General features: G+C 34.9%; 2 protein-coding genes and 1 long non-coding RNA gene across 6 annotated transcripts; 2 read left to right on the top strand and 1 right to left on the bottom strand.

Annotated features, from left to right (window-relative positions):
• Positions 1-3,972: 3,972 nt before the first annotated feature.
• Positions 3,973-6,208, bottom strand: LOC122289507 (probable CoA ligase CCL9). Its single transcript, XM_043096554.1, has 3 exons — positions 5,883-6,208; positions 4,538-5,692; positions 3,973-4,439 (listed from the first exon to the last, which is right to left on the bottom strand). The coding sequence occupies exons 1-3, from the start codon at positions 6,084-6,086 to the stop codon at positions 4,221-4,223; spliced, it is 1,578 nt and encodes a 525-aa protein (XP_042952488.1). The 5' UTR covers positions 6,087-6,208; the 3' UTR covers positions 3,973-4,220.
• Positions 6,209-16,091: 9,883 nt separating this feature from the next.
• Positions 16,092-17,147, top strand: LOC122290346. The gene is made up of 2 exons (XR_006236360.1): positions 16,092-16,546; positions 16,636-17,147. It is a non-coding gene; the product is annotated as an uncharacterized LOC122290346 (long non-coding RNA).
• A 3,780-nt stretch (positions 17,148-20,927) lies between these two features.
• On the top strand, positions 20,928-27,510 carry LOC122289826 (probable copper-transporting ATPase HMA5). Of its 4 annotated transcripts, XM_043097149.1 has the most exons (7): positions 21,222-21,356; positions 23,021-23,115; positions 23,398-24,798; positions 24,918-25,172; positions 25,704-25,826; positions 25,971-26,450; positions 26,874-27,510. In XM_043097149.1, the coding sequence occupies exons 2-7, from the start codon at positions 23,044-23,046 to the stop codon at positions 27,288-27,290; spliced, it is 2,748 nt and encodes a 915-aa protein (XP_042953083.1). In that variant the 5' UTR covers positions 21,222-21,356; positions 23,021-23,043; the 3' UTR covers positions 27,291-27,510. The 4 variants fall into 4 exon arrangements, 3 of the variants coding, with proteins under 3 accessions (XP_042953082.1, XP_042953083.1, XP_042953084.1); XR_006236230.1 differs by lacking the exon at positions 23,021-23,115 and having other exon boundaries at positions 20,928-21,356; positions 25,971-26,537; positions 26,874-27,013; XM_043097148.1 differs by lacking the exon at positions 23,021-23,115 and having other exon boundaries at positions 20,929-21,356.
• The last annotated feature ends 126 nt before the right edge of the window (positions 27,511-27,636 follow it).

Genomic DNA, 27,636 nt, shown 5'->3' with positions numbered 1-27,636 from the left:
TGTCCCACGAATTGCAAGATTGTTGACATTCTTTCCTTGGACAGGGCCGTGTAACACCCCAAATTTCTCCTCCGACTTCATTTTCTTCAGTTGTCGAGACTCGAGAGTTCTAGGTGTTGAGCTGCTCCTTTTTTATTTTTTATTTTTTTTCCCCTGTAGAGTTACGAACGGGGCCCGAGAACTTCATATATTCATTCTACTTCATTCATGGTTCAGACTTCAGAGAATGGAGCATCTTCGCATCAGGTACGTTTGCAAGAGGATCATCGACGCACATAATTGTTAACAAGACTTCCCCGTGTCCTAAGACAGTTCAGATTTTTTATTCTATCCATAAATTCACAAAATAACGTAATTTCATAAGATTTATTAAATTTATTTTAGGATAAAAATAATATATCAAATTAAATTATATCAATTTATATATTTATTTTTGTATAATTACTTTATAATTAAAAAAACTATTTTTTTTTGGCCCAATTGAATTGATGCCCCAATTAAAGTATCACTTGCTTAGCTGGCCCCCCACCGAAGACGTGGAACTCTTGAGCATGCGGGATAAAAAGCCGTGTCGTATTTTTCACTCCGCGTGTGCTCTCATCCTCCACCATCTTTGTGCCACCAATAAGAAATAGCTGGTACTTAGAAATTAGGTGGAAACAGCATAAAACCCAATGGATATCTCTAAAAAAAGTAAGATTCGGAACTTCTTCATGCATTTTCTTTCCATCCAAACATAAGAACTTCTCATATAAAAGATGTCCCTCTCATCAGGGTATATTTTTAATTTAGTTTAGGCTTTACTTGTCTTTGAGGAGTTTCATTTTCTTCACAATGAAATACATTTAATTATGAATGATTCTACTAAGCACAGCACACATTAAATTTTTTTAATACTAAATATGTGATGTATATATATGATAAATAAAATAATTTAATTAATTTAACAGAAATTAAATAGAAAATAAAATGAAATAAAAATATATAATATACAACGTGAAATGATGATCATAATCGCTTAATTATTGTTGTTAGTCGTATGTTTAAAAACTGGCATTTCTAACACTGTAAAGACTTGTGAAGATATTATGATACTGGAGAAAAATTTAATTATAAGTATAGTTATGTATTAATATATATATATTAATATAATATAATTAGTTAAAAAATAAATTTTATTAAAAATAATATTAATTTAAATTTTAAATATAAAATAATAAATATTAATATATAAATTAATACGCGAATTTCCTTTTACTTGAAAAATGTAATGATACTAATATGTCTTATCTCTGCCAAACTCTGTACCTCAAGATTGATTCAACGCTTTTGGGTTTGGCCGTGAGCTTACATTGTATCGAGTGCACGTGGACGAATACTTTGGTTGGTGTCAGTCTCTGCCTACAAATAAGCCACGTAAAACAGTCAAGACAAATGGGATTTTTCTTGAAAGTACAACCTTACAAATATCATACTATATATTTATAATTTTATTTATAAGATTTATTTTACTATTTTTTAAGTCAAATTTTAAATTTTATAACTTTTAACATACAAATAACTGATATGTAAAAATATAAGTTTTTTAAAATATATTTAATATTTTTAAAATATTATTTATCATTTTTATACAACATATCAAAATATAATTATTATTTTTATTTAAACACATGTATTTATGAAACCAAAGTATCATTTGAACACTTGAAATGAATTACAAAATAAATGATGAACATAGTGTCATGTATATCATAGTACCATTCAAACCCGAGTAATGGGACTCATAGTACCATGTATATCGTATATCGGTACTGTATCGTATATCATAATACTATTATAAGAGACTTTTTGATGAATAGTTTTGTTTTCAAATTAATAATGGGACTGTGTTGAAAGTATGGCAAGATTCCTGAATACTTACTATAACCTCATTCAAACCTTCTCCAAATCCATACATTACTATAATAGATTAGAATATCACAGTCTCAGAGCTCATTTTGGAAGGATAAAAAAAATGGAACATTTTACTTTTCAACTTTCTCTTCATCGAAAAAACCACAAGAAAAATTCAAAAAATTCCATTAGCCATCCACAATTTTCACTCAATTCCTAATAAAAACAAATTGATTCATCATTCTTCTAGGAACTTTTCGGTCAAATCAGCTTATGTCGCTCTTGCAAATCAAAATACAAATCATCCTCACTCCTCTGACTTAACCAATTGGAAGCACAAAATAAAAATTCAAGATTAGTTGAAACTCCTTATTTGGAAAATATGTAACAATATTCTTCTAACAAATGTGTTAATTCATAGAGTAATTCCACTTGAGGAAAATGAGATCCTATTTTTTCTCATCAACCAGTGCATGAGTGGATCAATAACATTATCAATCGAAGCAAGTTCTCGAAAATCCCAGAATCTAAGTATCAATATTCTCAAGTTTTTGCTTGCATTCTATGGATTTCCTTTGGTTCCATAAAAATAAACTCATCCGTGACCAAATACAATCCAACCCCCTCAAGTTTGTCTAATCAGTTCAAAAAAGTTATTAAGATCATATAAATGCTTGGACAAAGAAAAAAAAATTGCCTTTTTATAATTTCTTTCCAATTGAAGAAAGACAACAAGATCCTTAAGAATCCAAGATAATGTCTTTTGATGTAGTTATGAGCAAACAAGGCTCCACAATTTCTTCTTTATGCTAGGATGTTATAGGGACAATTCTCTTTGTTAAAATAGATTAAATTCACAGCTCTCATCTGAACACAGAAAAAGCCAGAACAGCCTTAATAGCCATTCAAGAAGCTAAAAGAATAAAACTGAAGAATATAATACTTGAAGGAGATTCCAATGTAGTGATTCAAGCAATTAGAAATTCTTCAGCTGCCCAAGATTGGATTTTATATCCCATCACCAGTGATATAAAGCATCACTTAAAATCCTTTACAAGTTGGCAAGCAGGAAAATTCATTAATCCTCAAATCGATGTGCACATAATCTAGTGCAGTGGACAACTTCAATGCAAGTCTATAGCAATATCCTTTTAATCCAAATTCCTTCATGTTTATTGCAATTTCATTGTGGAAAAGATCCACCTATAGTGTAACTTGTAAAGAGCTAGACTCTACTTGTTGAACATGACTTGATTAAAAGAAAAAATCATAGTACTATTCGTCATCCATTACTATATATACATATAGATTGTTGTAATGCATGGTACATCCAGTCATATGACTGATACTGGTTGTTTAACATGTGATCACTAACTGCTTGTTGAACATGACTTAATTTGATACTAAATCCACTTTAATTCATCTTATCTAATTATTACAATTTTTTTAATTTTTAACACAAAATATAATAAATAATTTAACTTTTTAAATTTTAATAATAATAATATTTTATTCAAATTTCAACATCTCCGTTCGACGTTCTTAAAATCAACCGACTAAAAATAGTCAAAATTAATTACATGTCATTCGCCAGTTTGTTCAAAAAGTGTATTTATTAGGTTTATGCTCGTTTGTTGAAAAGCATTGTTAGGTACTCTTAACAATTTAAATATAGTCTCATCTTATAATATCATATGTTAATTAAATTGTATGACATGTTGCGATAGAATAACAATGCTATTGTGAAAAACTGATATTGCTCCCAATCTAAGGAAAATTAAGCTTTTCATGTTATGGTTGTACAGACATACCTTCTTAACATATTTCAGGGCAATCAACATAAAATCTGGACTTGAATACCCGTATCAGTTTAGATTTGTATCATTTTTAATACAACCACGACAGTGGGATCGATTTTGCAAGTTATGTGAACTCATTTTCAAGCAAGTTCCAAATAAAAGTAATACTGATATTTGGTTCAAAGACACTTGTATCAACTGTAAACTTGGGTACCCAAAGCAAGTTCAGGTTCAGTCCAAGCAACCCATGTAGAACTCATAAGATTATAGACAAAACAACTATTGGTAAAAGAATTTTATAATAATTATGTCGAAATTTACAGGAAGCGATAACAATCAATCTTCAGCTATATATTATTTTATAGCTCCAATACACCAAACATTTTGTGATGGAGCCCAAAATGAAATATTAGACCCAAACCAATCTAACTAGTATTATGCATCGCATGCAGCAAATATGCAAATATTTCGAAGTCCTAATCATGGACCAACCACAAACGGCTTGCCTGCAATTCAGAAAATAGACTCTTAAGCTCCAAACTTTGGAACTTTCGCGGTGGAGATTTGAGCGAGGAAATGCTCAGCTACGAACCGGCGCTGAATTTTTCCGGTGGCAGTTTTTGGAAGATCATCGGTGATGAAAACCTTCTTGGGGACCTTGAAAGCTGCCAGATTCTTCTTGCAAAATTGCAGCACCTCCGCTTCGTCTATTTTGCTATCTTCTCTGGGAATTACGGCACAATTTATCTGCAAATTCGGAAAGCAACCAAACGGAGTTAGCAAACTTCTCGACCAACGATCAAACACAAATTACTAATAATCGACAACAGTGCTGTCTCTCTCACCTCTTCGCCATATTTATCATCGGGAACTCCAAACGCAACACCCTGAGCAATCTCCGGATGAGATAAAAGCACTGCGTCAACTTCGATCGGGGATATCTTCTCCCCCCCGCGGTTGATGAGCTCCTTGATCCTACCCACGAGATGCAGATATCCGTCGGAGTCCAAATACCCGACGTCACCGGTATGGAACCATCCGAATGTAAACGCTCCCTTATTGGCCTCCGGATTGTGCTTGTAACCTTTGGTCACGTTTGGTCCCCGTATACACACCTCGCCGCTGACACCCTCCGGTTGTCGGAGCCCGTTCTCGTCCAGAATCGCCATTTCCTGGCCCACGGGTTTGCCCACCGACCCGGATTTGTGCACGCCGTTCTCCGGTAACGGGTTCGACGCCATGAGATGAGATGCCTCCGTCATCGCGTAGGCTTCCAGCACTGGTGCTCCGAATGCCTCCTCCAACCGATCCAGTACGGTTGGAGCCAGCGACGCGCTGCAGCTGCGGATGAAGCGAAGCTTCGGGTAAAAGGGCTCCGGTTTGCTGTGATGACGGTCTAGGACGATTTGGTGGATGGTGGGGACCGCGGTGTACCACGTCGCGCGGTAAGCGACCATGTCGGACCAAAACGTCGATGCCGAGAATCGACCGGCTGCTGGGAGGGTCACGGCGGCTCCGGAAACGAGCGAACTCAATAACCCGGCGATCAATCCGTGGACATGGAACAGGGGAAGGACGAGCACGGTCGAGTCCAACTCAGTGAGTTTGTAAACCGATTTGATATTTAAAACCGAGGACGCCAGGTTGAGCTGAGTCAAAGGCACTCCTTTTGGCCGGCTCGTGGTACCGGAAGTATGCAGGAATAGAGCCACATCGGACGGGTCATTGACGACTTCGGAGACCGAGTCGTTGGAGATGGAATCGTCTCCCGAAGTGGAGATGGAGATTCCTGATTCGGGGTCGGGCAGAGTGGCGGTCACGTGAGTGATTTTGAGTTTAGAAGCCGCGGTTAGAGCCGATTGAATACCTTCTTTCGGTGTGATGAGAAGCTTCGATTCTGAGTCAGAGAGGTAGAATTCGAACTCTTCCGCCGTGTATGCAGGGTTCAATGGCGCAGCCGTGGCTCGGCATCGAATTACGGCCAAGAACATCACCACAAACTGCCAATTGTATAATAAAAATCAGTACCCAATCAACACATGATATCGGTTGTCTGCATTGGTAGACTACCGAAGAATTCGGACTTTGACGGAGAAAACTAGGTAAATTAAAATATTATAAAAACAATGTTTTTGGCAAGTTTGGTTGGCGATAAACACGAGAAAAAGAAGATGGAAAATATAGATGTACCTCGACGGTGTTAGGAAAGACGAGGGCGACGACGTCACCAGGGCTGATACCGGAGGCACGCAGAAGAGTGGCGGCGTTATCGATAAGCTGTTGCAATCGGAGATGGGTGATATCGAGTTTTCCGGAGACCGAAAGAGCTCGCCGGGAGGGAAATTCCGATGCGGCTTTCTTCAACAAGCCAGTTAAGGTGAGATGATTCTCCATTTTTCACGGTAGCAACGATCTTGATTTTTGACTATGGGTTATCTGGCTGGTTTTTTCTCCTGAGCAGTACTGGTGCGATATATAAATAAACGATTAGAAATAAAGGCTGCGTGAGAGATAGAGAGCGGACGGTATCCATTTATATACACTAGAGGGAGGCTGGTGGAGGGGTGCGGCGCTCTTTCGAGGATCTTGCTCGGTTGGTTTATCGGGTGACACGTGGATTTGCTGACCCTATTGTGGTATACGCCTGGAAGTCGGTTGTAGTGGGTCGTATCCTGTACATGCCACGCGTAAGGAAACTCCATGAAGGGGGACATTTTCCCATAAAATAAATTAAAATCTAACTTAAATATTAATCCTAATTCAAATCGTCGGTCGAAATCAAGATAGAACCATACCCTGCCGAATGCCAACTAAGCGAAATTTGGCTAAGAAGGAAGTCCTTATCACTCGATAAATGGTAAAAAAAATATATTATTATTATGAAACTATCGAAAGGAGAGAGAGAGAGAAATAGAACTCAAGAAGTTATGAAACTTATGAATTTCTTAAAGAATTCAACGATATATATAGGCGTACAAAGGGAACTATGCAAGTTACTATGCAGTACTATGCTGATACTGTGCATATTTACTATGCAGTACTATGCTGGTACTATGCACTGTGCGATGTCGGCCATTTACTATGCCAGTTACTATGCAGTACTATGCTGGCACTATGCGCACTGTGCGATGTCGGCTATTTACTATGCCAGTTACTATGCAGTACTATGCTGGCACTATGCACACTGTGCGATGTCGGCCATTTACTATGCCAGTTACTATGCAGTACTATGCTGGCACTATGCACTGTGCATTTGACGGCTAGCTCAAGGTGGTCATACAATTTTACAATGTTATTTTACAACACTCCCCCTTTGGATGACCACTTATAATGAATATGCCTCGTTAAAACCTTGCCAAGGAAAAACCCTGTGGGAAAAAACCAATGGCGAAGGAAAAAGAGTACAATATTCATGTGTACTGTAAAATGCTTTAAGATTGCCTCATTAAAACCTTGCGAAGGAAAACCCAGTGGGATAAAACCTTAGCGAAGGAAAAAGAGTACAATCAGCATAAGTCTTCAAGACGTTACTCCCCCTGAAAAGTGCATGATAAAAGGTCTTCAAGTCTCCGCATTCCAATGTTCTGCACAATCTTCTTAAATGTTGCAGTTGGTAATGCTTTTGTGAATAAATCTGCCAGATTATCACTTGATCGTATCTGCTTGACTTTAATTTCACCTTTTTCTTGAAGTTCATGAGTATAAAAGAATTTAGGTGAAATATGTTTGGTTCTATCACCTTTGATATATCCTCCTCTAATTTGTGCAATACAAGCAGCATTATCTTCGTATAAAGTTGTTGGACTATCATTAATCACTGGAAGACCACACTTTTCTTGAATATGTTGGATCATTGATCTTAGCCAAATGCATTCTCGACTTGTTTCATGAATTACAATGATCTCTGAGTGATTTGAAGATGTAGCAGATAGTGTTTGTTTGACAGATCTCCATGATATAGCAGAATTTCCATAAGTAAATACATATCCAGTCTGAGATCTACCTCTGTGTGGATCTGAAAGATAACCTGCATCTGCATATCCAACTAATTGTGGACTTGAACCATATTGATAAAATAATCCCATATCAACCGTACCTCGAAGGTATCGAAGGATATGTTTAATGCCATTCCAATGTCTTCGAGTTGGTGCGGAACTATATCTTGCAAGTAAATTAACTGAAAATGCAATATCAGGCCGAGTGCAATTTGCAAGATACATCAGGGCTCCAATTGCACTGAGATAAGGTATTTCAGAACCAAGAATTTCTTCATTGTCTTCACAAGGACGAAATGGATCCTTCTGCACATCAAGTGATCGAACAACCATTGGAGTACTCAGGGGATGAGCTTTGTCCATGTAAAAGTGTTTCAAGACTTTCTCTGTATAATTTGATTGATGAATGAGAATTCTATTTGGCAAATGCTCGAGCTGCAGGCCGAGACAAAATTTCGTTTTGCCAAGATCTTTCATTTCAAATTCATTCTTTAAATATGTAGCAGTTCTTCTGATCTCTTCAGGAGTTCCAACAAGATTTAGATCATCAACATAAACCGCAATAATAACAAATCCGGAGTCTGATTTCTTAATAAAAACACATGGGCATATTGGATTATTCTCAAATCCTTCTTTCAATAGATATTCGCTAAGGCGTTTATACCACATGCGTCCGGATTGTTTTAACCCATATAAAGATCTTTGAAGCTTAATAGAATACATACTTCTGGATGTACTCAGATTAGAAGCTTCAGGCATTTTATATCCTTCAGGGATTTTCATATATATGTCATGATCTAATGATCCATATAAATATGCGGTGACCACATCCATCAACTGCATATCCAATCTTTTTATAACTGCCAAACTAATCAAATATCTGAATGTGATTGCATCCATAACAGGAGAGTATGTTTCCTCATAATCAATCCCCGGTTTCTGCAGGAAACCTTGTGCAACAAGTCGTGCTTTATATCGCACAATTTCATTACTTTCATTACGTTTACGTATAAATACCCATTTATATCCAACGGGTATTACACCCTTTGGTGTTTGTATAATTGGTCCAAAGACCTCTCGCTTTGCTAGCGAGTTTAATTCAGCTTCAATAGCTGATTTCCATTTTGGCCAGTCATCTCTACGTCGACATTCTTCGACAGTTCTTGGCTCAATTTCTTCATTACTTCTGGTAATGTCAAGAGCCATTTTATATGAGAATATGTTGTCGACAACAGTTTTATTTCTATTCAAAATTTCTCCTGTATTCATGAAATGTATCGAGATCTCGTTATTTTCAGGTACCTGTCCCTCTTCAAGGGAAGACATTTCATGAAATACCTCTTCAGGAGGTTCTTTCTCAGGAGATTTACTCTCTTTATGAGCATCAATTACTCTTATGGCCTGTGTTGGTATGGACTCTTCAGGAGTACCAAATTCATTTTGTATTTTCCTCTTCCGAGGAATTTTATCCTTAGCACCAATAGGCCGTCCACGCTTCAGGCGTATCTTAGACTCGCCTATTGCGATTTTGGCAACTTGTCCTTCAGGGACTGCAATCCTTGCTGGAACATTAACAGCAGGAATATATGATTTTACCACACCTTTAGTGTCAGTAAATGCATCCGGTAATTGGTTTGCAACACTTTGCAAATGAATAATCTTTTGAACTTCTAGATTACATTCTTTTGTACGAGGATCAAATTGGGAAAGATTTTTATTTTCCCAAGTAATTTCTTGTCGTGCTTCAGGCACCGACTTCTCATTACACAATGTTTGTCGTGCTTCAGGCACCGACTTCTCATTACCCATTGTTGGAAAAATGGATTCGTCAAAATGACAATCCTCAAAACGTGCCTTAAACATATCCCCTGTAAGAGGCTCAAGGTATCTGATAATAGATGGAGAATCAAACCCAACATATATCCCAAGTCTACGTTGAGGGCCCATCTTTGTACGTTGTGGAGGTGCAATTGGAACATATACAGTACATCCAAAAGTACGAAGATGAGAAATATTTGGTTGCTGACCAAATGCAAGCTGTAATGGTGAATATTTGTGATATGCTGATGGTCTAACTCGAATTAATGATGCTGCATGAATTATAGCATGTCCCCAAGCAGAAATAGGAAGATTTGATTTCATGAGTAAAGGTCTAGCGATTAGCTGAAGCCTTTTAATCAATGATTCAGCTAAACCATTTTGAGTATGTGTGTGGGCAACTGGATGTTCAACATCTATTCCTATTGACATGCAATAATTATCAAAAGCTTGAGATGTAAATTCTCCTGCATTATCCAATCGAATAGTTTTAATTGGATAGTCAGGGAATTGTGCTCGTAGCTTAATTATTTGTGCAAGAAGTTTAGCAAATGCAGCATTTCTAGTGGAAAGTAAACAAACATGTGACCATCGACTTGATGCATCAATTAAAACCATAAAATATCTGAACGGTCCACTTGATGGTTGAATAGGCCCACATATATCTCCATGAATCCTTTGTAAAAACGATGGAGATTCAAAACCAACCTTTGAGATAGATGGTTTGATAATCAATTTACCTTGAGAACATGCAGAGCATGGATATTCATTGGGTAAAATAATCTTCTGATTCTTTAGGGGATGCCCATACGAATTATCAATTATTCGTCTCATCATTATTGATCCCGGATGTTCAAGGCGATCATGCCAAGTCATAAATATTTTGGGATCAATGCACTTCTGGTGCATTACAACATGTGATTCAATTGTTCTCATTTTTGTATAATACAATCCAGATGAGAGGGCAGGCAGTTTTTCTAATACGAGCTTCTGGCTCGAAATTATTTTAGTAATGAGAAGATGCTCTTTATCGTCTTCGTTAATGGTTTCAATATGACAACCATTACGACGTATATCTTTAAAACTTAATAAATTTCTTCTGGATTGTGAAGAAAATAGAGCATCATCAATGCAAAATTTGGTGCCATTAGGCAACACAATATAAGCTCTTCCGGAGCCTTCAATTAGATTCGATGAACCGGAGATGGTATGAACATAGGCTTTACTCAATGTTAGATTTTGAAAATATTTTTTATCTTTAAGAATTGTGTGAGTTGTAGCACTGTCAGCCAGACATACATCTTTATTATTCATCTCGGAGATAGAAAGTTCATCAATAAGACTCATGATTCTACAAAATATATAAAACTTTCATTACTAAAAAAAAACATTACAGAATAAAAATATTTTACAATAATATAAAGGAAATACATTAATTAAAAAGGAACACTTCCATGATCAACTCTACCACTAGAATCCTCAAAGAAATCAGAAACATCAAGACTTGTAATATCTTCTCCATCTATAGAATTTAAAGCATATGATGGTTCAGCAAAATTTGTTTCAAATTTCTTTGTTTTTTCTTTTATGGAAGATTGGTATAAGTTAACCAAGTGTTTAGCTGTACGACAGGTACGAGACCAATGTCCAGTCATACCACATCTATGGCATTCATCTTCATATTTCTTTACAAATTTATTTTGAGGACCTTTGCCCTTTTCTGAGTTGAACCACTTCTGGTGGTACGATGTATATCTATTATTTTCCCTTTTAGTGTGGTTACTTCTAGGACCTCCACTTCTATAGTTTTTCTTACCACGTCCACGCCCTCTTTTTCTTTGAAAAGATACACCATTCGCTTCTGGGAATGATGTAAATCTAGTACCATTCACTTCAGGGAATGATATAGAACCAGTAGGACGTGACTGGTGATTTCTTAATAAAAGCTCATTATTTTGCTCAGCTAATAGAAGACAAGATATAAGTTCAGAATATTTCTTGAACTTTCGCTCTCGATACTGCTGCTGCAGGAGCACATTCGAGGCATGAAAAGTAGTATATGTCTTCTCTAACAAGTCATCATCAGTGACTTTTTCACCACATAATTTCAATAGCGAGCTAATTTTAAAGAGTGCAGAGTTATACTCACTAACACTCTTGAAGTCTTGCAACCTCAGGTGCATCCAATCATGACGAGCTTTTGGGAGGATTACAGTTTTCTGGTGTTCATATCTCTCCCTTAAATCATTCCACAAAATAAGTGGATTTTTCACCGTTAGATACTCAGTTTTTAATTCTTCATGAAGATGGTGCCGAAGGAAAATCATTGCCTTAGCACGGTCCTGCAGGGACCCTTGATTTCCTTCTTTAATTGTATCTCCCAGGTTCATTGCATCCAGATGGATCTCAGCATCAAGGATCCAAGATAAATAATTTTTCCCAGAAATGTCAAGAGCAACGAATTCCAATTTTGTAAGATTTGACATTTTCTACATATATAAATCAAGAACATAAGTATGTTTAATATTTCATATTCATTTTGAAAACTATAAAAAAAATATATTGAAAGACTTACTTGAAGTAGAGGACTATTAGCTTCAAGATCGTCAGAACTTTCGTGCTGATAACGTATTATGAAACTATCGAAAGGAGAGAGAGAGAGAGAAATAGAACTCAAGAAGTTATGAAACTTATGAATTTCTTAAAGAATTCAACGATATATATAGGCGTACAAAGGGAACTATGCAAGTTACTATGCAGTACTATGCTGATACTGTGCATATTTACTATGCAGTACTATGCTGGTACTATGCACTGTGCGATGTCGGCCATTTACTATGCCAGTTACTATGCAGTACTATGCTGGCACTATGCGCACTGTGCGATGTCGGCCATTTACTATGCCAGTTACTATGCAGTACTATGCTGGCACTATACACACTGTGCGATGTCGGCCATTTACTATGCCAGTTACTATGCAGTACTATGCTGGCACTATGCACTGTGCATTTGACGGCTAGCTCAAGGTGGTCATACAATTTTACAATGTTATTTTACAACAATTATAAATTAAATTAACGTCACTTAATCGAACACGTAAATTATAAAATTATTTTTAACAAATTGCATAAAATCACATTAAATTATAAAGTTATTTTTAACAAATTATATGAAATCGTATTAGTTATTATAACCCTTCTCGTGTCTGCTGGTAAATCTGTTAATGTGTAAATTTGTAAAACCAAATCAAAAGAGAGGAAAGAATGATCCCCGAGTCACGTCAGTGATCTGGGCCAAAGTTTTGAAATCCATTCCGGAGATCATTTCGGTTGAGGCACTGGAATGGAATATTTCAATACCGGTACGTTTCGGTGTACCGTTTCGGAATTAATTATATATTATATATAAATATTTATATGTATATATAAACTAACAATTAATAAAATAAATACATATATATATATGTATGTGTGTGATATGTATATGTGTATATATATAGAAGAATTAAAGATTTATAAAATGAATATATATTGAAAAAAATCACAAACTTGAGTTCACTTTTAAAGAATAGATAGATTATTAAAAATAACAATACTTTTAGTGCACGGAAAGGGGTATTTGAATTCTAAAAGTACAATTTTATTCATTATTTTTCAACTTATTTACAAGAGAGTTTTTTTTTTTTTTTTGGACCGGAATTACTATTCCGGCCGGAATACCGGAATTCCGGTCAGAATTGATCGGAACGGCCGGAATTTGACCGGAACGGAATACCTATTCCGTTCCGGTCACTGTTCCGGCACGAAAAATTCCAACCATTCCAGCCGGAACGGAACGGAACGGATTTTAAAACATTGATCTGAGCTTCTTTCTAGTAGAGATTTTTTTAAATTATTTGACCAAATTGTAGAAGCTAATTTTAAAGTTCATAACCATATATGGGATTGGAACTATTGTAAATTTGTATGTGACAAGAAAGGCTGTGTGTTTATTGCTTGAGCAAAAGTTGAATATGGAATGGAAGTGGGTGAAAGCTAGCCCTCGCAACAAAAAGATACATATATTTGAAAATGATTCATGGAGATTAATGGTGGAGCCGCTAGACTCGTGATCTTTCCTTAAACGATCTAGAATGGGTCGCGCGATTGGTTAGACTCATGAAAGTTTTGCTGAAACATTTGGACCGATTCGAGGTAGAGAAAAGTAATGAAGTGACTCAAGGGAAGCTAGCCAGCCAATTAGACATGCAAATAATATGGTTTGGTTACGTTCTACCCCAGATCTTGTTAGACAAAAATGTATAATAATTTGTTGATTCAAGATGATCATTGATTATGTACAGCCTTGAAATATTCAATAGAATTTTCTTCTGTTTTTTAAAAATTATTTTTTATGATAAAAAATAATTTGTATAGTTTTGAAATGTGCAAATTTTGCATATCCATTTTTTTTAAAAAAAGAAAATAAATTTATAATTCATATAAAAGAACCCATGTTTTAACGATAAACCATATTATTTTTAAGAGTTATGTTATATATAATTATTTTTTTATATTATTTATACATTTTACTGATATAATTGATTAAAAAAATTATTTTATATTAAAAAAAAGTAACAACATATCGCATTAATAAAGTGTATAATGAATACGCAAAATTAACTACATATAAAATTTTTATATTTTTAAAAAGAGTGCGTAGTTTGTACACTATATTTAACAATACTTTGCTTAAATTTAATTTATAAATGTCGTTTCTAAAAGTCTTGAACTAGGAAGAATTAATAGATCACAACAACAACAAAGAGGTGTAAACTGTAAATGTTGGAAGTAGTTAATATGCATGACACTTGACAGATGGACAAAGTCTATATATGACGTGGTTTGCCAGTATCATTTTCTTGAAGACAAAGTTGGCTCAAAAGCAAGCGTGTTCTCTTTTTGACTCGTCTAGCTGAATGAAAGTCAAGTTTGGCTAGAAAACTCAATACATACATAAAAAAGAAGGGATTCTGATATATATATATATATATATATATATATAACCTAAGCAATTACTTATTTTCATAGATCTCAAATGTGTCCCGTTTCAGTGAACTATTTCTCAAACTTTTCTATCCAGTGCACTTCATTTGAAATTTCACGTGAGTTCCGGTGATTTTGCTTTCCAAAACCCAACTCTCTTAACTTTTATTCATGGAATATAATGTTTTAATCATAAATAGATCATGAAAAATAATTTTACAAGTTAATGTAATTTTATATAATATATATATGTAAGATTATAAAATTATTTTTATTATAAAATAAATTTAATATATTACCTGACTTTATGTAAGTATGTAAATTTATTTTTGTGTATAATTTATTTGTGATTATAATATTTTTCTAATAATTTACATAGAGAAAATATTAGGAGCAGTTACTATTTACTACTGCACATCACATACCCTATAAAAAACATATATATATCCTATGAAAAGCATCCTTACACTTTATAAAAACTTATAAGTATGTAGTGTGTAGCATGAATAATGACTGATGCATAGAATTACTCATTTACATATTTGGTTTTGATTGTGCGGCAGTCAAATTCAAATGCATTTGGCTTAATTTAAATAGTAAAAGTGTCTTATCTTATCTAATATTATAATTTTTTTTTTAATTTTTACATAAAATTAAATAAATAATTTAACTTTTAACTTTTTATAAAATGACCAAATTGCCCATTAATTGGGCCAACGTTCCTCTTAATGAATTGAGACTCTGAGAACTACATATTATCGGCCGCCTTCGACCATATATATATAATTTATTGTAGGGTACAGGTAAAAGGATTCTGTCAAAACAAAAATGGTCCGACTCTACATCTAGTACCACTTGGCACAGATTAGATAGGATTCATCTGTTTTATTTAGAATAAATAACATATATATTATTTTATTAAGATTTTGTTATTTTATCAAATCGATCTAAATTTCCACATTTTAAGTAATTTTTCATTTAATTGGATCATCTATAAACTTATAACTTTATCTGTAAATGATAAAACAACAAAATAAAGAGTAATAATAGTACTATTATATAGTAAGTGCTAAGTATATAAGACAAATAATAAAATTTATCTTGTTTTATTAACTTAAGTTTTTTAGACAAGTGATGATTTCATATATATAGTAACAGAGCGTGGGTCTTGAATTCAAATTCTGACTCTACATTGAAACTCATTTAATTAAATATTTTAAATATTGGACCACTCGTTAAAAGAAAGTCTGACTCACAAGTGAGAGAGTATTAAAAATATAATAAAAATAATTAAATCTACGTATTTCCATTAGTTTAACTTTTTGGAACAATCAACTTAAGAGATGTTTTAAGTAATTAGGTTTGCAAAGTTTGATAATAATAATCAAAACCTCTTAATTCTTTGACAAAATCAAAGCCGAGGGAGGAGCAATAATATATATATATATATATATATATAGCCTTAGGTATCACAGAAAGTGTGATAAGATTTTCGTAGAATCTCAGAATTCAAAAAAAAAAAAAAAAAAAAAACACAAATTAACAAACAAAAAATACAGGTTTTAGCAGATTGGTCAATTATACGCAGCGGAGGTGCGTGAAAAATGGGAATTTAGAGGTCCACAAATTCTACAGCACCACACGATGATAAGATTCGTCGAGCCTTCTCATGCAACGTACTCTTGGACGTTAACGCAAGCGCTTACGCACTGCAAAAAAACAAAAGCTGGTGGCGATAGCTGGGGACCTATATGAGCCTTGTGTCGGCTGCCATGCACACTCATTGATTATCAATCATCCCTTCTCAATGGCGGAACTCAATTCGGCCACTACCTCCACTCCACTCCTACGAAGCCCCCACTTCCCCAGTAGAAGAAGCCTTCCCCAGTTGCCAATAAATTGCTCAAAACTCAAATCAATTTTGCTCATGCTGCGCATGTCTGACTAATATATTGAATTAATGTCCATTAATGGCCAAGATTTCCAAGTTGTTCGTGCTATTTATTGATAGAGAGAGGTAGATTAATCTACTCTATTTTATGAGTTTATCTTTTTCATTTTAAATCTGACCAGAAATATTACGTACAGTACTCTATATTGTCGCAGGCCAGCTTAGTCTGCTTAGATGATCATATGATATTTAAGCATCACATTTCTCTCTCTGTCTCCACAATTCAGCTTGAAAGACGTCACTGGAGGTGTCGGTGAATATGGAGATGTGAGGCAGGTGTTTGAGTACTAGTTGTCAAGGAAGGAAAAGATCATTTGCCTGATAAGCCCTGCGTAGGCTTAGGAGGCGTCGTTTAAATAATTGGCCTTTGGGGTTATGTAAAGTCCAAAATGGAGTTTTATAAAATGTGTAGCTAGCAATCTTGGTCCATTTGTCAAACAGGTAGAAGTCTTTGAGAAAAATATTGAAATACCGAGACAGCGCAGTTGGAATACACGTTAGCAAGGAAGAAAGAAGCAACTTCTATCTTGTTTCTACTTTCTAGAATAGAAAGAAAGAAAGAAACAATTTCTTATCTTGTTTCAATAATTCTAGTATTCTATCACGACCCTTATCCCCTTAATGTCCCAACTTTTCTGAAAGTCGTATCTGTTTTTGTTTTTTTTAATGTTTTGTTTTGTTCGAAGCGTTGTTTCCTTTTGAGTTCCTTAATTCATCCGATTGGTTAATTAGAATGACGTACCTGGTTTTACAATCAGACGTGTTTCTGTTTTAGAGATGGAGTTGTAAGCCTTTACATGGAGTTCTTTGTTAAAGATATAATTAAAATATATATATATATATATAATTTAAATCTCTCTCTTTTCATTACTTTATAAGTTTTTTGATTAAATAATAATTTTATAATATGATATCAGAGCAAAAGTTACGAAGTCAAATACTGATTCTACATTATATTAAATATTTTAAAACAAGTAATGATTTTACATTGTTAAAGTTTTTACCCTAATTTTAGCATTAAAAAAAAAAAGTAAATTCATGAATATCTTGAGAATATCTTGATCCTACTAATAGTTGTCCAGAATAAAATAACTAAGGATCCGTATGTTCTCAAATATTCTCAAACTATTTTATTATTATTTATAAACTATTCACTATGACTTTATTACTTTTTTTTGCTAGTACTATTTAGTATTAGTACATATCAACACTAAGTATCCAAACGGAAGTTAAGTACTTTTGCAATATGAATCCTCATCTCGTAGGAATGGCTTTTCTTAAGACATTCCCTAATTATTTAACTATAATTAGTATTAACTGGAGTAAGAAATCGTACGTCCATATAAATTCCTCAAGATCCATAAATTTTGGGACTTTCAATTTATTTTTGAGAGTTGCTATAAATATAAAGATATTATATAAAAATAAATTCACAAATTGATGAGATTTTACGTAATGTGTTATATCTACTTTACTTTAAAAGTAATTTTACAATCCGACATATTACATCAAATTACATCAGTTTGTAGATTTATTTTTATATAATCCTAGCCATATTAAGTATTTGTCTTATTTTTAGATGTAGATTTATTGATCTTATGTTAGAGTCCCAAATCAAGTATACAAAACTTCTTTGTTAGCCAAGGGTATTTTTATTTTTATTATTATTATTATTATTTTCACGGGTCATTACACTTTCATTCTCAGCTTGGATCTCCTCCACCGATCTCTTTCAAGTGTTTTTCCCATGAATTTGCATATGAGACAACTTTTAAATTGACGAGAAGAGAGATTTAATTCATTAAATTATATTTTAACATTTTTATTTCTTGTGCGATCAAAACTCTTTAAATAAATCGCTCTAACGTAAAATAGAAATGATATTTACATTTTTAAGATGTACAAGTCTTACACATTTATTTAAAAAAAAAATGGATAAATTTTAGACCCATGCAAAAAATTATTATTTTTTAAATGTAAATCCTACTTCTTTTTTTTTTTCTAAGTAAATCTATGAGGCTTGTACACTTTAAAATTATATAAAATATTTAATTTAATGAGAATGATCCTAAGGCCAGAGTTATGTTTTAAAAATGAGAAATAATATTTATAATCTTGAAGAGTGTAGTTCACGTATACTCCGTTTGAAAAAAATAAATAAGTAAATCAGATTTATATAAAAAATTAATTTTTAATAATAATTTTAATAGAATATATGCTAATTGAATATTCTAAAACTGTATATATCATGTCTTAAAAAGAGAGGTCAACATGGGCTGCTTGAGCCAACTTGTCAAGGTAAAAGAAGATCTAGACCCACGGGTCATCTCGATCTGACTGTGAGAGGGAATACGAGAGTCGATGATCAACTTGCGAGGGACATAAAGTGTTTGATTGTAGACCCAGTGGTTGCTTTGTTCAAAGTGAGGAAAATGCATATTTGATATAAGCAGTTTTGTGTGAAATTTGCGTCTTGCGTGGTGTCTTAAGTGCGATGGGCACACAGAGATCTAAACAACACCATGTTGGTGATAGATCCGTTGGATAATAGTTCATGGAGCTAGCAAGCCATATTTGGCATGAGTTATATACGAATAATGATATACTTACATTTATTTTTATAATTTTTTTTTATTAATAAAATGAGTGTATATATTTAAGTGTTGCTATCTATATAATCTATTTTACATACTAATCTTATTTAAAGAATAATTATATGAAATTTTATAAAAGAGACTACATATCTATTATTTTTCATTATATATTATTCAAGGCTTCTAATTCTGTAAATTGCCTCAATTCTTTACTTACTTCTTATTCTTATTCTTCGTTTTTTGTTTCTTCTTTTTTCCTTTGCAATTGACTGATATATGTAATGAGAAAATATATTTATAACTGTGAATTGTCCAACTACCTTATAATCTTTTAAAAAAAATGAATAAAATATGAGATTTATATGAAAATAAATTAAATTTTTAATAATAAATTCTACTATTTTTTAAAATAATTATGATGTGTTTTTATACTTTATGATTATATGTATAATTATTCAATGGTGAGTATGGAGAATGGACTCGGTACAAGAATTTTCAAAAATATTTAAGTCTAAAATTCTTGGTCAGTGTAGAGATCTTGTACGGTTGTACTCGTTCAACTCGATGGTCTATTGAGTCAGCTGGATCAGTTCCTTCACTGCTTGAATTGGGCCTGGCCTCTCAACTGAAGCCTGCTGTACTGTATTCCAAAAAAATATAGTGAGATAAAAAATTTTACTCATAATTTTCTTAGGAAAAAAATATGATAGTTAGAAAAATTCAATTAGTTTAAAACAATAAAAATTTTAAAAAAATTAAAATAAGAAAAATAAATGTGATATAGAATGTGTGATATATGCGTGAATAATAAATAGCAAAATTCGCGACATAATATATATTTTAAAAATAATATTAATTTTTATTTGAGTCTTAAATTTAAGTGTATCTAGATGCTCTCCTTTTAGAATATTGCTTGCAATGCTGCATGAATTGTAAATACTTAATTAATTAATTAATCATTTTATGTATATTTTATTACAAGTCGTCGTTTCTTTTTTTAATCATGCTCTTATCCGAAGTACATCTGCATGTTGAATGCTTCAAAATCATACACATTATTCGTATAAAGAATAAGATTATGTAACTAATTAAGCACAGTTGACGTCTTGTATTATAATTTCATATTTAAATAATTAGTATATTATGTATATAAATATATACTAATAATTAACTTGATCTTGATGGAAACGGGGCGCACTCTTATGACTTCCTCAAATCATTAATGACAAGCTAGAGAACTGTTAGTTTTATGGCAGCTTCTCGAATCATTCAATCGCTGAGATCGAGCTTTCGTGTCGGATACCATCAGCAACTTAATTCGGCCTTTGATCAGAGTACGAAAGAGACGCAAAAGCCAAATAATTAATAAAAAGCATATATAACAAAAAGAAGAAGAAGATTGCCGTTTCCATGAATAGATATATATATATATATATATATAAGATATCACCCTTTTCATCTCTATCTTCTGATAACGGTGATCATGAGAGACAAGAAGACAAATTCTTCTGCATGCGAATCACGTTCGTCTTCACATGATGAAACTCCCACTTGATTTCCCAGAAAGCCTAATATGTCGTTCGGGCATCGTACGTATGGGGAAGGTCACGATCCCTTTCTTTTTAAAAACTTTCGTTTTTTTGCTAGGGTTTTAGTTGCAGGAAATGTACACATATGCACGCTAGCTACTAACATATATATTATCATGGCGTTTATCTCAAGTAATGGTAGGACCCAGAAATGTACTCAACCATATACCATTAATATTTATTTATTTATTTTTATAAATTGTAAATGCGCAGAGATCATACCTGCTATATCATAAAGTATGTATCCAATTAGCTTGCCAAATAATCAAGCACAAACCCTTTTATATATCTTCGCTGTAAGTTCTTCTCCATAACAAAAGAAGCTTACATTTAGGAGGAGACAAATGCTTGTCGGTCGTGGCCACCAAATGATCAGTAGCTAGCTAGCTATATATATAGCACATCGAAGTTGAGTTACATTAATTTGCAGTAAACTGAGGTGGCCGCGCGGGGATCCTTCAGGCCAGGAGGAAAAGAACCAAGGATATATTAAGCATGTCGCTAAAAGAAAACAAGTTGGAGGGGTGGTCGTCCGAGGCAAAGGCCGCCGTGTTCTCAGTCATCGGCATGACATGCTCAGCATGTGCCGGCTCGGTCGAGAAGGCCATCATGCGGCTGCCGGGAATACGCGAGGCCGCGGTCGATGTTCTGAATAATAGAGCCCAAGTCCAGTACCACCCCAGTTTTGTCAACGTAAGTAATTAATTTCCTATCATTCCTTCGTTTACCATTGATGTGCTGTTAATTGCTTGTTTTTTAAAGGATGTTAACGTAGTTCAGAAAGCAAGCTTCCTCTAAAATAGTTTTTAAACATGAAATATTATTTATTAACTTTCAATAATTTTAAGTCTTTGTGGAATCTGGTAATTAAATTGATGGTTAAAGAATTTCATTTTTAGAAAAAATTATCTACTTTTATGAAAAATGTTGTTGGACTTCATGTTTTAATGGAACCCGATTTTATTTATGTGCGATCCGATTTGATGATCTAATTCGATAAGAATTTATTGTAGTGTTTTGATGAAATTTTTGACCTATTTAACATTGGTTCGGCCTGACCCGCCCGATTTTAGGGTCCTCTTGTTTATAAAAGATTTACATAAAGTTTGTACATTTAAAACTTGTCCCTGCGTTACTCTTTTATTATATTTATTTTCTGTCTCTTATCATTTTCTTTAATAATTTTTTTGTGCAGTACTTGTCATGTAAATATCCCCCCTGCTTATCCCTTTTGCCGGTGCAGAAACTTTCGATTTCTTTCTTGATTGATTGACAGACTTGACATGTCCTTTTTCTTTTCTTTTTTTTTTTTTTTTTTTTTTTTTTAAGCGGAAACTCTTCCATTCATTAATGAAGTGGACAATTATAATATTTAACCTGTAAAATATAAATAAAAAATTAATATTTTCTCGCTCTTCATCCCACAAATTTTTTTATACCTGACAGGGTGTTGTCCTATGCCTTCAGACTAATAGTTTGAGAGACATGCCTCCAGACTAAATGTATGAGAGACTTCAAACCTGTCTTAGATTACCTTCTAAAACAGTCCACACAACTCCCCCTCCCAAGGAGTGAAGTACAAAACTCTACGGACCCTAGAGACTGTCTTAGACTGTTTTCTACTACTTCCTAAAACAAACTAAATAACTGAAAATACAAGAAAAACCAAACGTACAAAACACCAAGAAACCAACACCACACACTGCCGTAGAGGTAGAGAAAAAACAACTAAAGAACAATACACCAACAAAACCACTGCAAGCGATGGCACAGGAGACACAAAAGAGGAGGCTGTGGTGCAGGAGGAACTGGAGGAGAGCCGATGGTCGGAGAGTCCTTTCCCAATGACTGGGATCGCAGAAGGCCCAGTTTTGAATTAGTCGGTAGCTGTCCCGGAGGTGTGTGGCGGCCACGCTCTGGAGCATCCGAGATTTCGTCCCGCACGTATGGGCTACGCGCCACTCCGTTTGGCTTCGCATTCGGTAGACTTGAAGATTGGTGGCTGGCGAACATCCTGACGGGGTGCGTGTTGGCGGACGGCGGTTAGAAGGCTTCCCGGTCGGCACTCTCCCTTATATGCCTGAAAACACAAGCTACAAAAATGAAAAAACTGAAATAAAAAAAAAAAAAAAAAAAAAAAAAAAAAAAAAAAAAAAAAAAAAAAAAACGAACGGAAAAAAACGATGAAGAGCAAAGAAGAGAAAAGGGGTAGGGGGAGGGAAGACATGTCCTCCTTTGTAAAGAAATATAGATAGAATCTATTTAAAACTTTGTAATATAAGTAGATGTATCATATATCTTTGCTTGAGCCAATTAAGTTTATCGAGTTTCACTGCAATTTCCTCTCCGGATTGCAGTGTAATTCGGGTGAGGAAAGCAGATGGGAACTCACACCCGAGCTCCCTCGGCGAACCGCCCTTTTCCTGATCAAGGCAACGTAATGCTACTTCAGGTTACTTTGACCATCGTTTCTTTTTCCTTTTTTCTGGATCAGACACGTCATGGTGATTTGGTGGCCCAAACCTACGTGCTTTAATTACAGAATCATTACTTTTTAACTTTTTCCAATGATGATCATAAGAGAAATTTTGCGTGTTTGGTGTCCCTGTAATTAGTCATTCTATGCAAACACTTCGCTGTCAAGTTTGAAAATTGCTTAAGGTAATTATAGTGATGTTTTTGAATTTGCCCATATTGCTCTAAGCTTTTATCATTATTTCCAATGATTTTATAGGAGCAAACAATACGTGAGACTATTGAAAATGTTGGATTTCAAGCAACATTGATCAGTAATATTGACAAGAATATTAAGAGATCCACTCAAGTATGCAAAATACACGTAAATGGAATGACTTGCACCTCCTGCTCCTCCACTATTGAATCAGCCCTGCAAGCAATTCCAGGCGTTCGAAAGGCCCAAGTGGCTTTGGCAACTGAAGAAGCAGAAATTCATTATAGTCCCAAGACTGTGAGCTATAATCAACTATTGGAAACCATAGAAAACTCTGGATTTGAAGCCATGCTTATTAGTACTGGGGAAGAAATAAGTAACATAGAGTTTAAAGTTGATGGTTTAGACACAGATCATCATACAACAAGACTGATTGAAAAGTCTCTTCAAGCAATCTCAGGGGTTCAAGAGATAATCATATACCCTGAACTCAACAAAGTTTCAATTTCTTACAAACCAGATATGACAGGACCCAGAACTTTCATCGGTGTCATTGAATCTACTGGTGGTGGATGTTTTAAAGCAAGCATATACCCCAAAGGAAGAGGAAAAGAAGCTCGTAGACAGGAAGAAATTAAGCACTATTATCGATTCTTTTTATGGAGTTTGGTTTTTACGATTCCTGTGTTTCTAACATCCATGGTTTTGATGTATATCCCTGGATTTAGGCAGGTACTAGATATTAAGGTAATCAACATGTTGACAGTTGGCATGGTTGTGAGGTGGGAGCTTTCTACACCAGTACAGTTCATTATAGGGCGAAGATTCTACTTTGGTTCCTATAAAGCTTTGCGCCATGGTTCTGCTAATATGGATGTTTTGATCGTTTTGGGAACAAATGCAGCCTACTTCTATTCTGTCTACTCATTGCTAAGGGCTGCTTATTCAAAAGATTTCAAGGGTACAGATTTCTTTGAGACTAGCACGATGCTCATCTCTTTTATTCTACTCGGGAAGTATTTAGAGGTTTTGGCGAAGGGAAAGACATCAAAGGCCATTGCCAAGCTTTTGGAATTGACTCCTGAAACAACAATATTGTTAACTCTGGACGGTGAAGGAAATGAGGTGAGCGAGCAAGAAATTGATGGTCGGTTAATACAAAAGAATGATGTAATTAAAATTATCCCTGGTGCCAAAGTAGCCTCAGATGGTTATGTTCTGCGGGGGGAAAGTCACGTAAATGAGAGCATGATAACAGGAGAATCACGGCCAGTGGCAAAACGGAAGGGAGACACAGTGATTGGAGGAACTGTGAATGAGAATGGGGTGTTGCACATTAAAGCAACACGAGTAGGATCAGATACTGCTCTTTCTCAGATTGTTCGACTTGTCGAGTCAGCACAGATGGCTAAAGCTCCTATCCAGAAGTATGCTGACCGCATTTCCAAATACTTTGTGCCTCTGGTGAGTGAGTACAAACTACAAATACTTTATCCTCTCTCTTGATTCAGTTTTCCCTGAGGTGTTACTTCAATTATTTTGTTTGTGGAGGCCATTGTTAAAGAAATAGGCTTTTTCTGCAGGTCATCATACTTTCATTGTCAACTTGGTTTGCCTGGTTTTTGGCTGGGAAGTTCCATGCCTACCCAAAATCATGGATTCCATCTTCCATGAGTAGCTTTGAACTTGCACTTCAGTTTGGTATCTCTGTCATGGTCATTGCCTGCCCTTGTGCTCTAGGCCTAGCAACTCCAACTGCTGTTATGGTTGGCACTGGAGTTGGCGCATCTCAAGGTGTACTCATTAAAGGCGGCCAAGCTTTGGAAAGCGCACATAAGGTAGCATTGTGAAATTCATCTTGATTCTTCGATTTTCACCAATCAATTTATATTGAATTTCTTTGAAGTTGCAGCTTGTCCCAATGATACTGCTGTCAACATTACGTTAAAGCAATAAGAATTAAGACTTCTCCTTTTGTAATCACTTCTCGTGGTACACTTGATCTCCATCCGCCCAGTCAACATTTTTTCCATTTTACTCTTTAGTTACCAAAAAGAGAGAGAAAGTAAGGAGTGATTTAGGAATAGTACAAGCTCAGTTACCACCCAAATGCTTGTGGGCTTCCCAAATGTCTTCTCTTTTTCGCTTTCTGTATTGCAACTACTTGAGTTGGTAGAACTTTATAAGAACGCGACGAAGTTAAAACTCAAACTCAGTAAATCTTTCTTGAATTTTTGTCCCTAATCTGGACCAATATTCTATTTTATGCTTGTCTGTGGTAAGCTTCCTATATATCCATAGATACTTTTAAGTGTGCATGATATAGCATTCTTCAGATTTGCTTCCTGTGTGCATGTTTGCTCTTGTAGGTGAACTGTATCATGTTTGACAAGACGGGGACTCTCACAGTAGGGAAACCTGTGGTCGTTATAACACAACTCTTGAAAAAAATGGAGCTTCAAGAATTCTATGTACTAATTGCTGCAACAGAGGTATTAAGTCTTTTTTTTTTTTTTTTTTTTTTTTTAATCCTGTGGAATATCACTCTTTAAGAGACGAGAGATCTTAACTTTGAAGCCAGAGTGATGTTATGCATCTCTGGCACTGATAATATTGGCCTGGTGTATCTCTACTAGGTGAACAGTGAACACCCATTAGCAAAGGCCATAGTGGAGTATGCCAAGAATTTCGTAGAAGATAAAGAGAATCCCGCCTGGCCAGAAGCACGAGCCTTTATCTCAATTACTGGCCATGGAGTGAAAGCCAGGGTTCAAAATAGGGAAATAATTGTGGGAAACAAAAGCTTGATGTTCAACCAGAACGTTGAAATTCCTTTGGATGCTGAAGATATACTAGCAAAAGCTGAACGGATGGCACAAACTGGGATTCTAGTAGCTATAGATAGGGAGGTGGCTGGAGTTTTAGCCATATCTGATCCTCTTAAACCAGGTGCTCGAGAAGTCATTTCCATTCTCAAGTCTATGAAGATTAGGAGCATAATGGTGACAGGTGATAATTGGGGCACTGCCAATTCCGTTGGTGAAGAAGTCGGAATTGAAACTGTCATTGCAGAAGCCAAACCAGAAGCAAAAGCAGAGAAAGTGAGGGATTTTCAGGTACATGGTCAGTAAAAATTTTTGATATCAAGATTGTGTGAAAACATGGATAAATGCTGCAGTTTCCATCTATCAAGCATTTAAGAGGTATGGATGACATGGTGCTCCTCCTATTAAAGGATGTGTCATTCAGTTTGGTTAAATAAGCATTAATTTATAATTGCATATCACCTTGAGATAGGATAGGAGTACCAATTGTAGGTATCCTGGGACTATCTAACAAATATTTTTATGTACCTAGGAAATTCATCCACCTCCATTAACATATTTTTGCTGTATGCATCCATAATTACTTCTAACATCATGACTAACACTTGGATATAGTCATAGGCCTAGACCAAGTTCAATGCTGTTATGTGCTCAAATACTTTATCGTCATGATAAAACGCACATATCTCTTCTTCTTTTTTTCCTCGTACACAGGCTTCAGGCTACATTGTGGCAATGGTGGGAGATGGCATCAACGACTCACCAGCACTTGCAGCAGCAAATGTGGGAATGGCTATTGGCGCTGGCACAGACATTGCCATTGAGGCAGCGGACATTGTTCTAATGAAGAACAACTTGGAGGATGTTATTACAGCCATTGATCTTTCCAGGAAAACCTTCTCGCGTATACTTCTAAACTACATCTGGGCTTTGGGATATAACATTCTTGGCATCCCAATTGCTGCAGGTTTTCTTTTTCCATTTACTGGATTTCGTTTGCCGCCATGGATTGCTGGAGCAGCAATGGCAGCCTCATCTGTCAGTGTTGTTTGCAGCTCCCTCTTGTTGAAGTATTATAGGAGACCCCGGAAGCTGGATAACCTGGTGATACATAGGATAACGATCGAGTAATCAATAATGATTTTTTTCATCTGTGTATATGCATCGAGTGAAGGTTCTCCATAGAAACAAATTTAGGCAGTGTTTTCATTGAAGAAAATATATGAACAGATATAGATCAGATACATATTGATTTCATAACCGATCACCTCTTAAATTGTGCACCCATTACGTTCAAATTGTAAACCAACTTTCTTAGATTCGGCAATGAAAAGTTGATTTCTTTTGTGAATGCATGTGTGAGTTGGAATAATTTCTGTTTCTAAATTCAATGAATAAAAAGTTACGCCATAGTATACAAAACATGTTTCATAAATGATTGCTTTCATATGACTACTTTTGGAAATAAAGGTTCGAG

Source organism: Carya illinoinensis, chromosome 12 (genome assembly GCF_018687715.1).
Source record: "Carya illinoinensis cultivar Pawnee chromosome 12, C.illinoinensisPawnee_v1, whole genome shotgun sequence".
Classification (NCBI taxonomy): domain Eukaryota; kingdom Viridiplantae; phylum Streptophyta; class Magnoliopsida; order Fagales; family Juglandaceae; genus Carya; species Carya illinoinensis.
The sequence above is the reverse complement of the archived record's forward strand: the minus strand, read 5'-3'. Positions and strand labels throughout refer to the sequence as shown.

Excerpts from the sequence above, each read along its gene's own strand:
- LOC122289507 (XM_043096554.1), bottom strand. The coding sequence starts at position 6,086 with ATGGAGAATCATCTCACCTTAACTGGCTTGTTGAAGAAAGCCGCATCG. Across the intron at positions 5,693-5,882 it reads TCTTTCCTAACACCGTCGAG|TTTGTGGTGATGTTCTTGGC; the intron begins GTACATCTATAT and ends TACAATTGGCAG. Across the intron at positions 4,440-4,537 it reads ATGATAAATATGGCGAAGAG|ATAAATTGTGCCGTAATTCC; the intron begins GTGAGAGAGACA and ends CCGAATTTGCAG.
- LOC122289826 (XM_043097148.1), top strand. The coding sequence starts at position 21,159 with ATGTCGCTAAAAGAAAACAAGTTGGAGGGGTGGTCGTCCGAGGCAAAG. Across the intron at positions 25,173-25,703 it reads CTTTGGAAAGCGCACATAAG|GTGAACTGTATCATGTTTGA; the intron begins GTAGCATTGTGA and ends TTGCTCTTGTAG. Across the intron at positions 26,451-26,873 it reads AGAAAGTGAGGGATTTTCAG|GCTTCAGGCTACATTGTGGC; the intron begins GTACATGGTCAG and ends CCTCGTACACAG.